The 15,431-nt window shown below is 43.1% G+C and overlaps 1 protein-coding gene across 4 annotated transcripts in view; it reads left to right on the top strand.

The window, feature by feature from the left end:
- Positions 1–15,431, top strand: part of PAPLN (papilin, proteoglycan like sulfated glycoprotein) — a 56,144-nt gene that overhangs the window by 20,381 nt on the left and 20,332 nt on the right. For 2 of the 4 annotated variants that reach the window (XM_083506222.1, XM_083506221.1), the window contains exons 6-15: positions 1,218–1,348; positions 4,842–4,965; positions 5,401–5,481; positions 6,100–6,272; positions 7,362–7,485; positions 8,031–8,157; positions 9,368–9,433; positions 11,858–12,065; positions 13,435–13,611; positions 15,070–15,226. In XM_083506222.1, coding sequence (XP_083362348.1) covers positions 1,218–1,348; positions 4,842–4,965; positions 5,401–5,481; positions 6,100–6,272; positions 7,362–7,485; positions 8,031–8,157; positions 9,368–9,433; positions 11,858–12,065; positions 13,435–13,611; positions 15,070–15,226 — 1,368 coding nt within the window. The remainder of the gene's footprint in view (positions 1–1,217; positions 1,349–4,841; positions 4,966–5,400; positions 5,482–6,099; positions 6,273–7,361; positions 7,486–8,030; positions 8,158–9,367; positions 9,434–11,857; positions 12,066–13,434; positions 13,612–15,069; positions 15,227–15,431) is intronic. The other 2 variants (XM_083506224.1, XM_083506223.1) reach the window with 1 other exon arrangement.

Raw genomic sequence — 15,431 nt, 5'->3', positions numbered from 1 at the left:
AGTTCATTTGACATAGTGAATTAGGGAGAAAGTGAAATGGCTTCTTTTAGAATCAAATCTCTGCTTGGACAGTACTTCAGTGCTACATCCTGCAAAAACTGATTAGAGTCCATTGAAATAGATTTTGCAGGATTTGTAGAGAAGTCCAGTTTGATCACAAATGGTATGTAGGTGGCTTTGTTCCAAATTTTGAGAGGTATTGGGGTGTGTTCATAAGGTGACTTGAATATATTTTAATTATATTTAAAGTGTAGCGCTGGTAACTCCTAGTTGTTACCAGTCAGTGCTATTTTTCTGGAAAAAGAGGTGCCTGAATTCACCATGAACACATCCCTCATTCTCTTAGAATGGCAATGGTGCCCAGCTGATGGGTGCCAGAACTGAGTTCTGGCAAGTTCCGACTGAAAAAAAGGCCTGTTGTTAGTATAGCTAAATCACATTGTCTGTGGTTACAAGTGAACTCTATTCTTTTCCTGTTGCAAAGTTTTCCATTCCATCCCTATTTGTCTAGTCCAAAAATATACTTTTCTATGGGGAGTTGTTATGCACTTCAGGAGAGCTGGCATAAAAAAAATAAATTAAAAATTACATCCATGTTGAAATGTAAATATGCCCTTAGCCACTGGAGGAGGAAAAGGGGATGTGGTGGGTGCAGGCCACCCCAGGTGTCATCCCTAAGGGGGGGTGACATCGCTGCGCTGCTGCCCCGGGACACTCGCCCCGACCCCGCTTGCTCCACCTCTGCCCTCAGCATATCCCTTGATCAGCTTTAAAACTACCATATGGCCCTTGACACGTGTGCACAGATACCGCAAAAGCAAATTCTGCTTTATTCAACATGTCGCAGTTCAATAAGGGTGGGCTGATTCAAACCAGTAATAATATTCAGCCCAGCCTTTAAATCCTTTCTTCAGGTACTGATGATCAGGCTTTACCCTCTCAGTACTGAAAAAAGTTTTCTTCATAGAAAGTGTGCTGTAATAAACAGGATCCCCAATGAAAGCCGCCTTCAACAGTCAATCTTTTCAACGATGGTAGTTCCGTACTGCTTTTAACCGTTTTCTTGTGTTTTCACATTGCTGTGCAGTGCCCTGGTATTCTATGGGATAGAAGTATTTATATAAATAAATAAAGCTGCACAATGTTGCATGTGCCTTTGTGGGGGAAAAAGAACATGCAGATTAACACATTGCTTTTTTGCTTTCCTCTCCTCACAGCACCCAATAAATGTGAACTAAACTGTATCCCAAAGGGAGAAAACTTCTACTACAGGCACAAAGACACCGTGACTGATGGGACACCCTGTGAGCCAGGGAAGCATGATATCTGTGTGGAAGGAGTCTGCCAAGTAGGCCATTGTTACCTCTCTCTTGAAAATCGTGTCCGTCTCCCCCCCCCCTTATTTCCTTTCTCTCCCCCCTTTTGCTCTTAGTTATTTTATTTATTAATCAGATTTGATCATATCCTTCCTTTTAGATGCTCACAGTACTATACCTGGGCTTATCCCATTTTACCCTCAATTTTGTTCTGTAGCAGACGGTGTGATGGGGGGACTACGACACTGCCGCTCATTGACTTCTGGTGGGTTTTTACTGCGAAGGAGTAGGGCTGAGGCAGTGACGAGGTCAGTTCAGTGCAAACAAACCAGCAGGAGTGCCCTATTGGCTCTGCCAGTGCATTGGTACTATGCTGACCTTGCTGCCAGCTCACCCGTCTACCTCTTGATAAGCAGCAGGTCAGGTGATCCGTGGCACCCCACCCCTTCCCATCATCCACTATTGCCTTCGTTTGGTAGGCTAGGCTGATAGTGACTTGCCCAATGTTAACCTGTGAGCTCCATGGCTAAGCAGGGATTTGAACTCTGGTCTGGATCCCTTACCTTTTTTTCTACTACCTGCTAGGATGTTACCTCTTAAGACTTGGCAAGTTCACTTTAATTTATGGGTACTTTAGATACATAACATGCAGACAACTGTGTGTGTGTGTGTGTGTGTGTGTGTGTGTGTGTGTGTGTGTGGCATATCTGCTCGTGCTTCAGATCCTGCAACATGTGATCTCTGGGCTCCGGAAGGGGCAGAGCATGGAAATAGGAACATGCTAGTTATTATGAGGCAGCAAACTCAACGGAGCTCTATTGGACCCCAAGTACATGAGGTGAAAGCCTTTGTTGGGCCTTTAAACCAGTGGTGCCTCGCAAAAGCAAAGGACTGGAACAAAAGGGTTTTCCCAGTTCTATTAAGTAGTGGGTGGATAGCAGACGACACATCTGTAGTTCTTTATAAGTAAGCTGGAACTGAACTGAACAGCAAACAGCCCAGCCGGTCTGCTTTTATAGGCAGCCGGCTGTCAACAGCCCAGGGTTTCTCCACCTAAATTAACTGACGTGGACCTGAGTGAAAACTATATACACAATACACCCTGGTGGCCAGGGTGAGAACTTCAATACTTTAACAAGTACCTCTGGGAAAAGCAGCAGGGAAGTCTTGTGTACAGTGGTACCTCGGGTTAAGTACTTCATTCGTTCCGGAGGTCTGTACTTAACCTGAAACTGTTCCTAACCTGAAGCACCACTTTAGCTAATGGGGCCTCCTGCTGCTGCTGCGCCGCCGGAGCACGATTTCTGTTCTCATCCTGAAGCAAAGTTCTTAACCTGAAGCACTATTTATGGGTTAGTGGAGTCTATAACCTGAAGTGTATGTAACCTGAAGCATATGTAACCCGAGGTACCACTGTAATCCAAAACGGTCAGAAGCCACCTTGCTGTTAAGACTGCTTTGAGTTCCTGCAGCCCCATCAATGACCGCTAGAGGACACACAAAGACAAAAAAGAAACAAGCCCTCTTTAATGGGGTGAGGGGAGGTGAAGTGGGATAGAAGTTCCTGCCCCCCCTCCTTGTATTATGCTCTGACTTTCCTTCCAAGAGAGGTAAACATGCAATTCCATCCTGTCCCTGTCTTTGACTTTCTGGGGCTCTTGGCTTCCCCCCTTGCTTGGTCACCTGCTCAAGGCTGTCCTTGCTGTTTGGCATTTCCCACAAGGGTTGGAGGATTAGGTGAAGGGGACAGGGCATGTAAAATGACCTTTCACCTTCCCTCATACTTTGGTTGACTGCCTACTTTCATTTTAGCTACAGCAGCTTTGGGTTTCTCCAGTGAGGGAGAGTGTTGGCCCATGGAGGGGCTGCTCTTTTGGGAAGCGTGAGGCAAGCAGGCAGCTACTGTGGGGCACTCCATTTCGTTATAGATTTTAATATCTAAACTTCATTAAAATGGCCATTTTTATGGTCGGCAAAAGAAAAAAGAACACCGCAGCCATCTTTTTTTAGAAGCTCCGGTCCATACAAATGCCAGATGTATTTTCATCTCTGGTGTTTCTTAGCTGTCCAAGTTTAAGACTTGTCTTTTCCCACAAAGCAATTATGTAATATATTACTCACGTATTTGAAACTTGAGCTGCCAAGGAAGACTAGTGGCTGAAATGTGTCTGGCATTTGGATGATATTGCTTAAATTAAAAAAAAAATACAGACACATTTTTCAACTGGACATGTTTATGCCTCAGGGGGATACTCTGATGAAAGTTATTTTATATTATTGAACAAGATTGCTTAATAAAAAATCTCTTAAGGCCCCATTTGCACAATACACTTGAAGCAGTATTGTACCATTTAAAACAATCATGACTTTTCACAAAAATCCTGAAAACTGTAGTTTGTTATGACTACAGGGAGCTTTTAGGAGACCCATTATTCCCCTCACAGAGCTAGAGTTTCCAGAGGCATTTAACAATCAATCCCTCTTCCTGGGGAACTCTGGGAAATGGGAAAATCTATAATGAAATGGAGCCCAGCCAGAACAGGGCCCCACAGTAGCTGCCTGCTTGCCTCATGCTTGGGAGGGGAACAGGGGTCTTCTAACAACCTTCAGCACCGTGAATAAACTACAGTTCCCAGGTCTCTTTGGGGAAAGCCACAACTGTTTAAAGTGATATGATACTGCTTTAAATGTATAGTGCAAATGGGGCCTAAGTGGTGTACATAAAATGACATAAATTTTTAATTAAAATAGCAATAACAGCACTTTGAAACAGTAAACTTTTGTGTGTTTGCTTGTTTGTTTGTTTGTTTGTTTGTTTGTTTGTTTGCTTTCTTGTTTGCTTGCCTGCTTTTTATATAAGATAAGAGTTAGAGGCATAAAATCAACAGATTTAAAAAACAAATGTACTGTACAATATAAAATTAAATGTCTGGGTAGGCTTGCCTAAGCAAACAAACAAAAGTTTTAAGCAAGTGTCAACCTGTACAACAAAGCCGCCTTCCTCATATCTACAGGTTGGAGTTCTAGAGAATAGATGCTGCCACACTCAAAGATTGATTTTTCCCCCCTTGCAAGTGGATATGGTTAATAGTCATGACCACAAGACTATTGCTTTACCCACTATGCTACCATACGTATGCATTTTCTCAACCTGGAGTCAGACAGTAGTTCTTTCTTCCAGAGATTTGAAGGTGGGTTGAAAGAGAAATTGATGCTTGCTGTGCGTATATTTATCCCACTGTTCTTGTGATAACAGGTTTTGCAGATTTGTTGTGTTTCAAAAACCTGCAAAACGTGTTTGGACCAGAGGCAAATGTAGGTCAAAAGAAAACAGACGTTCACCATGGGAAGTGAAGTGGTGCACAAAACATTTCTAAAAACATTTCAAAATCCAGTCTTGATTCTTCCAGTCCTTGGTCTTGGTATGAAATGTAGGCCTTTCCTTTATCTTTTCTCATGAAGGCATTCCTTGACTGGCCTTCTGAGTCATACTTGCATTTTGGTTCACACTCTGCTGTTTTACAGGCCGTTGGCTGTGATAACATTCTGGATTCTTCCAAGAAGGAAGACAAGTGTCTTCAGTGTGGTGGAGATGGCAGAGCCTGTTTCGAGGTGAAGGGCTTCTTTGATGTGCCCAACCTCCCTAAAGGTACAGAATAGCGTATCTTCCACAACAGCTCAGTAGTGAGATAGCAAAAAATGCTTGGGCTGGGTCTGGCAGGGAGAGATTCCATCGTGCTTCTTCATCAATTTATATCTCCAAGGCCCAAGGAGCTGAAGCACAGGAAGGCCTTGACTGTATCAGTGCAGAAGCTTGATGCATCATTAGCACCACTACTTTGGGCTGTAACTTATCAATTACATGGCTGGGCTGCTTTATGGGCAATATGAATCTGGATAGAACCAATCCAAAAGCGACGGAGTAGTTACAAGTGGATTTATGTCTTCTTCCACTTGCCTGCTTATTCATTCTGAAAAACACCTTCTGCACATGAAAGGGCAACTTTAGCCTGCCTTCGTTGTCTATAACCATCTGCCTTAGTAAGTAGAATTTACTGTGCCTGACTTGCTGCACTTTCCTTAGGCTACAATCAAATCTTCATCATTCCCATGGGGGCCACGAGCATCCGGATTAAGGAAGCGACACCTACCAGGAACTTCTTGGGTATGTACAACAGTTTTTCTATTGCTCTGCGTTAAGAGAGAGAGAGAGAGCTGGGGGGGGGGCGGCTTAAAGCACATAATTCCCAGTTCATTCACTTAATTGTGCACTTCACTTAATTCTATATTAAATTAACTTAATTCTGCATATTCAGAAATTTCACATGGTACAGTTGTCCTGGGACTATACCACTCAGAATGCAAGTGGAAGATAGCTCAGTTCATGGATGAGATTGGGATATAAGTAACAAGGTTGGCCTTGCAGAGAAAGTCTGGCAGTGGGCCTCTGTCTGCTACAAAAGCAAGATACTTGAACAAGAGAGCAACTGATGTCAGCTGTCTAAGAATACTGGCTTCCCATGGCGATTTGATTTCACAGCATTTGTTCAATGTTGCACACAGCTCTCAGTAAACTTTGTAATATATCAATAAACCCTGAAGCTATTGACATCCTTTTTTATGGGATGCACAGTAATAACAACCATGTAACAACAGAGGTGTATTCTGGATGTGGTATTAGCCTTCTATAATGAGCCTGAAATGAGCCTAGTTTGGTTTCCAAACTAGACAGCTTTTACATTTCCCCCCTTGTGCCCTCTGGGTTTTTTTCCTTCCCCCGCAGCCATCAAGAATGCACAAGGGGCATACTATCTGAATGGCCACTGGACGATTGAGTTCAGCCGTGCCTTGCATATTGCTAGCACAGTTGTGCATTATGACAGGGGTTCTGAGGGGGATCTGGCACCCGAACTTCTTCACGCCAGAGGCCCAACTACTGAGCCCTTGGTCATTGAGGTAAGCCCAGTTTCCTGTTTTGTATATTCCCCTCCTCTTCCAGCTTCCACAGAGGGGGTGCTCAGCATTATTCCCAGAGGGAACTGCGGGACCTTAAATAAAAATGCAATGCCATGTAGATTGAAGGGAGAATAGCCATTTCTTGGCCAAAAAACAACAGTGAGGGTGGATAAGAATCATAGAATCATAGAGTTGGAAGAGACCACAAGGGCCATCGAGTCCAACCCCCTGCCAAGCAGGAAACACCATCAGAGCACTCCTGACATATGGTTGTCAAGCCTCTGCTTAAAGACCTCCAAAGAAGGAGACTCCACCACACTCCTTGGCAGCAAATTCCACTGTCAAACAGCTAAAATAAAAAAATTCCTTCCAGTAGCACCTTAAAGACAAACTAAGTTAGTTCTTGGTATGAGCTTTCGTGTGCATGCACACTTCTTCAGAAGCTCATACCAAGAACTAACTTAGTTGGTCTTTAAGGTGCTACTGGAAGAAATTTTTTAATTTTGACTATGGCAGACCAACACAGCTACCTACCTGTAACTGTCGAACAGCTCTTACTGTCAGGAAGTTCTTCCTAATGTTTAGGTGGAACATAAGAGAACTTGTATCTATGTTACCTACGCAACTGTGCATTAAGATCCATTTAGATTATTGCCTGTTGCCGAAAAGAGGTGCGGGGTACGCCCTATTCCCCAGCAAGAAAGCAGTTCCTTCTTTTAATTGAAGGAAGACTCTTCTTTGTGAAAAAGGAAAGGCATAAAGTAGACCCTGGGTGGGGAGGACAGTCCCAAACTGGACATGAGCAGTGGATAGAAAAGGAGTGTGCTTTGGCAAGGATCTGGGTGTTAGGTGTAGTTCATACCTAGAGCAGATGAAGCGAGGAAAGTTCCTGAGCTGTAGCATTCCAGTCAGCAGATGGGTGATCACATGGATTAATGCCTCTCAGCGAACACAAGCCCAGTTCCAGGAATGGTTTTACCACCTCATCTGCCTTTTTGAGGTGAACTGGGCCAACGCCAGATAACACAGCTACAAGAGTGAGGAAAGCAGTTATTTGCATTACACCTTATTTGCCTCTTCCCTTTTCAGCTTATCAACCAGGAGCCAAACCAAGGGGTACATTATGAATACTACCTGCCAACACAAAGGCAGAGCTTGGGCTACAGCTGGGCCTATGGTTCCTGGGGCGAATGCAGTGCTGAGTGTGGTGGAGGTAAGGACCTATCATAGGATGCTAACTCCACATGGGAGTTTAATGTGGATTTGAAGCTGCATGTGCCTTGAATTTTTCATTGTCATTCACATGCCATTTTCAGCATCCAACTGGCAGCCTGCAGCAAACTTGGATTTTTCTAATTCATGGAAAATCCAAAAAGGGAAGGAGATCTATTATAAAAGCATTCACTATCTGGCTGTGGACACACTGAAGGGCATTATGTGGGCGGCTACTGGTTTCTGTGATGCCATTTGATGCCACGCCCCCTATTTCCATTTTGCTTCTGTCAGGCATAAAATTGAAAGCAGTCATGTGTGGATGAAGGCACACAATATGACAACACAAAAACAGCAACCCACATATGTGTGAATGTTCTCGTGTGGACACAGCCTTCTATTTAAATTTTGCTTCTTGGGTTCGATGAAGATGATGGAATGCTATATTGTTCTTAGATGTATAGTGTTTCTAATCTCTCTGTAGTTTTAACTGCTGCTGTGGATGAGTGGCGGTAACCAACATCCTTTGCTGTTTTTCTTTTATAGGTTATCAGACACGCTTGGTCTTTTGCACTATTGACAATGAAGTATATCCAGATTATATGTGCAGAGATAAACCACAGCCAGAAAACAACCAAACTTGTGGCCTTCAGCCATGTCCCCAGACAAAACGGTGAGACTTGATTTGGCTTCCCTGCCTGGTTTGAACCATTAGATTTATGAACCTAGGAATTCTGAAATCCCTAGGCAGTGTCTCTCTTCTGCCCTTAATGCTGTCACTGGAAACGTAGATAAGGAGAAATTGTGGCTCCTAATGTGCATGAAGATGATAAACAGATTGTTATTCAAGACAATTCTTTGTGCTGACAAGCTATTATGGAATGGTTTTAGTATCTTTGAAAATGCTAAAAAGGACAGGGCAAAAACCTCAGTCTGAAGGATCATAGAACTTCTTCAAGCTAAGTTGGAGGCTGGGGTCATGCTGGAGAGCAGCCATTGTGGTGAATACAGGTGGTAAGTGACAAGTCCCTATGTGGGGAACTAATTTTTAATTTCATCCAGAGGTTATTTGGACGTGATTATTTGCAGAGATATGGAATGGTTTTTCTGTGTCCCGGTACTGAATTTTTTATATAGGAATGGGATTTATGCTCAGGATAGTGTACAGATTTTAAGGTTTCCCTTCAAATTGCCATATGATACTTCCCTTGCGGAGAGAGATGGGCTGTGGAGCTTTTCCACTTTCAGAACTTCTCAGGATCCAAAGCTAACTTCCAGTGTGCCATTTTATGGGTCCTTGTAACTAGACTGGCACAAACAAATCTGCATCATTGCGTACCCAGTTCAATACACATGCATCAGCCAAACATTGGAGATCTGTGAATATATCACTGATGTCTTTCTTCGTGTTGTCTCTAAATGCAAGGGCAGGAGGGACAACTTGAGTTCATAGGGTAGAAGTAGGTGGGTTTAACCACACACACACACACACACACACACACACACACGGTTACCTCCATTTCCTCCCACTCTTGCAGCTTCAGTTAGCTGTGGAGATTGGGGGGGGGGGGCCAGACACCTGCAATAAGATACCTGAAAACCTTCCATGGCTAATACTTTGGGGAGATGTTTCAGGGAACTGGTACAGGAAGAAAGGGTCAGCTGCCACTCCCCCATATGGCCTTGATCCAAATTGTACCCCAACTCCATAGCAGCCTTTTTATTTAACAACAACACACACACATCAGGGCTGCATGAATAAATTTTCAACATCTTGTCTAGTTTGGCCCTAAAAGACAATGTGCAGTCATGCTGTAGCAGGCAACCCCAGATGTCTATATATTCACTTTTGGCTTTAAAATCTTTGTTCTATATATATAAAGGATATCTTACCTCTATCTGCCGGGAGCATGGAGCCGCAACACAGCATGGAGCTTACAAACAAAGAGGTAACAAGGAGAAAGTGATTGCAGAGGCCCTGCTCAGCTCCTCTTTCCCTTTTCCCCACCTGCAACAGTGGTCTTCAAACTTTTTTCAATTGTGCAGAACAAATTTGTGCATATTGCCAAGGAACTCTGGGTTGTGTTCTGAGTTGCACATTCAGTTCATGTGGATGATGTGGTATCCTGGCCATTCCTGTGGAGCTTCACCATTGCCCACTGTAAACTGAGTGTGTGCCCCCAGACTGCATCCATTGGCTGCACATCGCAGGACCAATTTGCTAATAATGGACAAGCTGTCTTTAAGGTCAGCCATACACAAAAGAACCCAGGGCAAGTTTCTGAGGAGTGCCAGGGTTCATAGGTATAGCAGGGGGGCAGCTGCCTCCTAAATCAATACAAATCTGAGGTTCTGCCCCCCTAACAAAAGCCTCCCCCCCTAACAAAAATCCTGGCTATGCTCATGCCAGGGTCCTTAAGAATATTGTTTGAAAGCCACTGTTCTAGATTGCTTAGAGGAGCTTTCCTCCTTGGTGACGGTCTCAGTGGCTGCTTATGGCTTTGGCTTTTCTCTGTAAATCATGATAGGGTGTGGTAGATGCTGGGGAAATGGAGCTTTGCCTATCTAGGAGTGGCTGACCTGTGGTCGTCCATCCTTTCCCATTGGACATGCTGGCTGGGGCTGATGGGAGCTGGACAGGGACGGCCTAACTTCTCATGTCTATGCACTGGTAACCTTTAGATTGTGATTACTCAGGCTGCCTTTGAAGATGGTTGAGAAACTGCAGCTGGTGCAGAATTTTGCAGCCAGATTGTTGGCTGAAGCAGGGAGATCCATACATATAACACCAATTCTGGCATGATTGCACTAGCTACTGATTGGTTTCTGGGCTGAATTCAGACCTATAATGCCTCATGTGGCTCAGGACCCCAGTACCTTGAGGACCACCTCTCCTGACATGAACTAACCTGGACCCTGTGATCGCCATCTGAGGCCTTTCTCTATGTGCCCTCTTCACAGGAGGCCCGGAGGGTGGCAACACAATAAGGGGGCTTTTCGGCTTTATTGTTATCTATTTTGTAGACACCAAATAGCCTTTTTACCTGGGCTTTGGGCCCTTAATTTGAAAGGTTTCAGGTATTTGTGGTCTCTTATGATAGGGCAGGATCTGCAAGAACCGACTTATCTGTATAGATTGTTTTAGGAGTCTATTGACTGTGTTTGTTGTAATTGGTTTTAGTGTTTATATTGTTTTTGTAAGTTGTGGGTAAACTGACATAATAATAATAATAATATAATGAAGAAGAAAATTATCCTATGCTGTTCTCAGGATGGGGAAGAAGTTTTATTTCATTGCACTGATCATTGGCCATTACATCATAAAAGCACTTGCCACTGGGTGGCACCAGGCAAAATTCCTCCTGGCATCTAGGACCAAGAAAAATGTTCAGACAGTGTTTCTAGTTTGCAGTCTTTTTTTGTATTGTCTGGCCATGATAACAGAGCTGACTAGATTGATCATCTGCCAACTGAGTTTATTTTTATCAATAAACTTCATTTGGGAAGCTGACCTCCAGTCTCAAGGAAACTCTTGCATAGCATCACTTTGGGTTTCCTTCCCTGCCGTGATGGGTTGAGTTTATTTTACTGCAGCTTGGAGGACTGAATTGTCCATTACTGCTCAGTATAGACAAATGGCTATTGATTGCAAGTACAATCTTTTCCTTCTGAATATAGATCTTGCTACTGACAACTTTGTGAAGGAAGTTCTTTGGAAGGTTGGGAGGGTTTAATGTCAAAGGATGCAGATAGAAAAGCATTTTATTTCAGGAATGTCAGGTCTAGGTAGTGAAAACTTTGTTAGTCTTGGTGTCAAACTAGACAGGTCACTGGAAAATATGTAAGCAGTCTCCCCTCGCCCAAAAAATGCCATATGCTGAATCACATCAAAGAATCAGTAGAATGCTTAACACTTTCCCCCCAGACCATTTCTCTAATAATGAAAAATAAAGATAGGTCACAGAAGAAAGGTTATCATAATTCAGAATTTGGAGATTATCCTTTGTTGGAGTATATATGACTTTTTGCTTTTTCTCAACAGTAAGTGCACCTTTGCTTTATCAAAGCCAGTTCAGTTTCTTTCTGTGAGAGAGACTTCCACAGTACCTAACAGCTTCCACCGCTGAGGCATCCTCTAGCCATTCAGTCTGAAACTCTCCTCTTAATCCATTCCATTCCTCCTAGTACCATCATCTTTTAATCTGCGGTCATACCATTTTAAATGCTTTTAGATACTTTTCGCTGTCACCCAAGTTATTGTTTTTTGAATTCAATTACTTGAAAGTGGTAAGCCTCCCTTTAGTCCCGTGGATTTTCTTGCTGCCAGCGTTGGCTTCTTGGTTTCTTGAGAGATGCTGCTTCTGTATTTACAGATGGAAGATTGGGGAATGGGGAGCTTGTTCTGCCACCTGTGGAGGAGGCACCCAGACTCGTTCCGTTTATTGCGTCTCCCACCACGGACCGGGTTCTCAAAATGCTGTGGATGATGCCGAGTGCGCATCCTTGACAGAGAGGCCGCGTAGCACACAGCCTTGCAACATGCGTCAGTGTGCAGCATGGACCACAGGGCCTTGGTCTGAGGTGAGTTTGTCCTACAGGTTCAGTGAACATATATAGACGGTATAGCCCAGTTACCTCAGTGGCTTGAGGAGGAAAAGAAAGCACAAGCTCACCTACTCCTCCCATTTTGCACTCTTGAGTCTCCCCTCGTGTATCATCACTTTGCCTGTGCCTCTTTGCTCATGAGGTGGATTCTGCCTCTCTCTCCGCCTTGAGAGAAATCAACAATTCAGGCTTACACAGACTGAAAAGACCTTCCCTCTCACCAAAGAACATGGGAATAGTAATTTTGTGAAAGAAGCTAGAGCTGTGTAACATAATTATGAGGATGTTCATCAGGGTTTGGGGAGCGAGCCATGACAGTTGAATTGGTATAAAACCAATATAGATACTTAATTCTTTGAATTCCTTCCCAAAATGTATTTCTTTGGCAAAGCTTTTTTTTAGTCACGCTTGTTTCGCCATCTCTGATAATCGGTTGTCATTTATTGAAGTGTGTATTTTATGAATTGCTTTCCATGAAACATCCCCATGAGCCATCACCAGGCTGGCCTCATGAGGCAGCTAGTTGTTGTTATTTCCAGTCATTGCTAAATTCATGAATTTATGTTTTTACTCAAATTTTGAGAACCCTTCACTGAATGCAGTGTTTATTGGGGAGGAGGTCTGCCCATGTACTGCAAAATTTGCAGACATGTCAAAACCAAAGTATAATTATGTTTCAATCAGTATGTTAGTCTGGAAGCAGGAAATTAGGTGGTCCAAACAACAATTTCCTTGATCCCTATTCCTAATTTTTGCATTATTCCTACCTTTTATATTTTGGATAAATTAAAAGCTCTTTCAGTAGGCATAACTTCAATTTATGTAGCACAATTGGATGGTATGAAAATGGCTAGTAGGAAAGAGTTTTTTAAAATTGGTGCTAACTCTCACATGTGTGTATGCATGTGTAGTGTAGTGTATACATCCACTTATGTACACAGACACAACAAATATGGTACATAAATGTATATGACAGGTATCATGTAAATGAATATTAACAAAAAATCCACCTCTGAGTTATTCTTCCCATCCAGAGGAAGCTTAACCTTAGCACATCTCACACACTGAATTACTCTTTCTGGACAAGAGGATTTCTGAAAACTTTTAACTTGAAATGATGCCTTCAAAATGTGGAGTGAGCAGACCAAATAAATGCAATAGATGTTGTTGTTGTTTAGTTGTTTAGTCGTGTCCGACTCTTCATGACCCCATGGACCAGAGCACGCCAGGCACTCCTGACTTCCACTGCCTCCCACAGCTTGGTCAAACTCATTATGGTAGCTTCGAGAACACTGTCCAATCACTGCCCAGCCAACAGTGACTGTCATTTATTTTATTTTTACAGTGCACAGCTAGTTGTGGGGAAGGTATTCAGACCCGGACTGTAAACTGCATGTCGGAGCTGGGCACTCGGACTCTCGAAGTTGCCTGCTTGACACAACCAAAACCTTCTCACACCCAGTCCTGCACTGGTGAGAATTGTATCCAAGAGATCGGCTGGCATATTGGAGACTGGGGACTGGTAAGCATTGCAACAATTTCTGCCTACTTTGCTATAGGTAAAAAAGGTACCTATACTTCGCTATACCCCAGTTTATCTGTCCATTGCTGCCCATCTCCTCTCTGCTGCCTCTTTCAGGCCGTTTCCAGACTAGGGCATTAATGCATAGGTACATCTTCACACATGAATGTTTCCCATGTTATGCACTTGAAATCTGTCTCAGTGTTTTCATTCTATAATAGTGGGTGGTTTTTGATGGAATATGTTCATGCTTTGTGTTATCCCCTCCTGACAGTGAGTACTTCTCCGCTTACCACAGGACCACTGAGGGCATAAACACAGATATCCATTTACCTGTGCTTGCCCACTTATATTTTTATACAAGATTGGCACAAAATACAATAAATAATTATTTTAAAAACAAAAATGTCGCTCCAAGCCAAGCAATGATTTTGAGTTAGTTGCATGAAAGGCTGCAACTTCCTTTCCTGCCCCTTTCCTTTCCTACCTTTTGTACCTGCAAGGGTAAATTTTGTGTTTATTTTTAATGCAGCTGTTTTGTAGAAGATCAGCTCTGCACAAAATGAACCCCTTTAAAAATAAAAATATCACTTAGCTGCCTTCAGAAACAACCAGTTGAAAAAGGCGGGCTGATTTTTTTGCCTTTGTGCAAAGAAAATGGAAGTAGGGGGTGTGGCAGTGAAATGGCATCACACATGCTTTGAAAAGAACACCTGCTTGCACAATGAGCTTCAATTGGGTAACATGGAGTTTTATATTGGATTTTCTTCCATTACCAGATTATCTCTGGATTACGGAAATCCAAATTTAGCAGGGGGGAAGTGTGGGCTTTTGTTTGGGTGAGGAGAATGTTGTATGGACAGTGGAAAGAAAAACAGAGACATAAGCAGCTTCAAATCCACACATTAAATTCCAGTGTGGACAACCCCTTTATAAGACCTGTTTGCATCAACATACCCTTTGTTGAACTTCTGGAATAATGGAAACTAAAGTGAGAATGAGATCACCTCAAGCATGGTCAATAGGTAGAGTTGTTGTATTAAGAGATAACCCAGACATTATAATTTATAGCCCAGCTCAACCATACATGCCTGTGGAAAGTGCTGGTGAATGAAGCATGCTCAGATTATCACTTTCTCTGGGAATTTGTTTATTTCATAAAATTTATACACCACTTGACTGTAAAGTATAGAGAAGATACAATTGGAGCCAACATAATTTGTAAGTTTGTCTGGGACTAATTTATCCCATGACATGGAAATAATTTTTCCATTTATCATTTTATTCTCCCACCAAGGCCTACAACCTACTAGCAGTTACCTGCTCACTACCTGAAAATTCATGTTTTAACACCTGCTACCAGAAACTCATAGGGTTACTCAGGATAGTGTTACTCTTGTAACGTTATTCTCTCGGGTTACAGTCCCCTAATAACTTGGCTTGTGCTTTGTGATCTAGTGCTCAAAGAGCTGTGATTCAGGCATCCGAACGCGCCAGGTCATGTGTGCAGATGGGGATTCCAAGTTCTACAACCACGAGATGTGCCGGGCCATTCAGCCGCAGATACCAGCCATGCTTGGAACATGCAACACCCAGCCCTGTCATCTGCCACAGCGTAAGTGAAAGCTATTAGCTGTCCACAACGCCCCTTGGTTCTTTTCCTCCTTTTAAGATGCTATTCCCACCCAGTATCCATTTTCGGACACCTGGGCTGTTAGAATGCATACCACCACCACCTTTACGTAACAGATTCAGCACTGGGTGTTGTTTTCTTTTGCTGCTCCTAAACCATGGGTGGACAATGTCTTCTCTTTGTTAAA

The sequence above is a fragment of the Podarcis liolepis genome, assembly GCF_965112155.1.
Source record: "Podarcis liolepis genome assembly, chromosome: 1".
Taxonomy (NCBI): domain Eukaryota; kingdom Metazoa; phylum Chordata; class Lepidosauria; order Squamata; family Lacertidae; genus Podarcis; species Podarcis liolepis.
The sequence above is the reverse complement of the archived record's forward strand: the minus strand, read 5'-3'. Positions and strand labels throughout refer to the sequence as shown.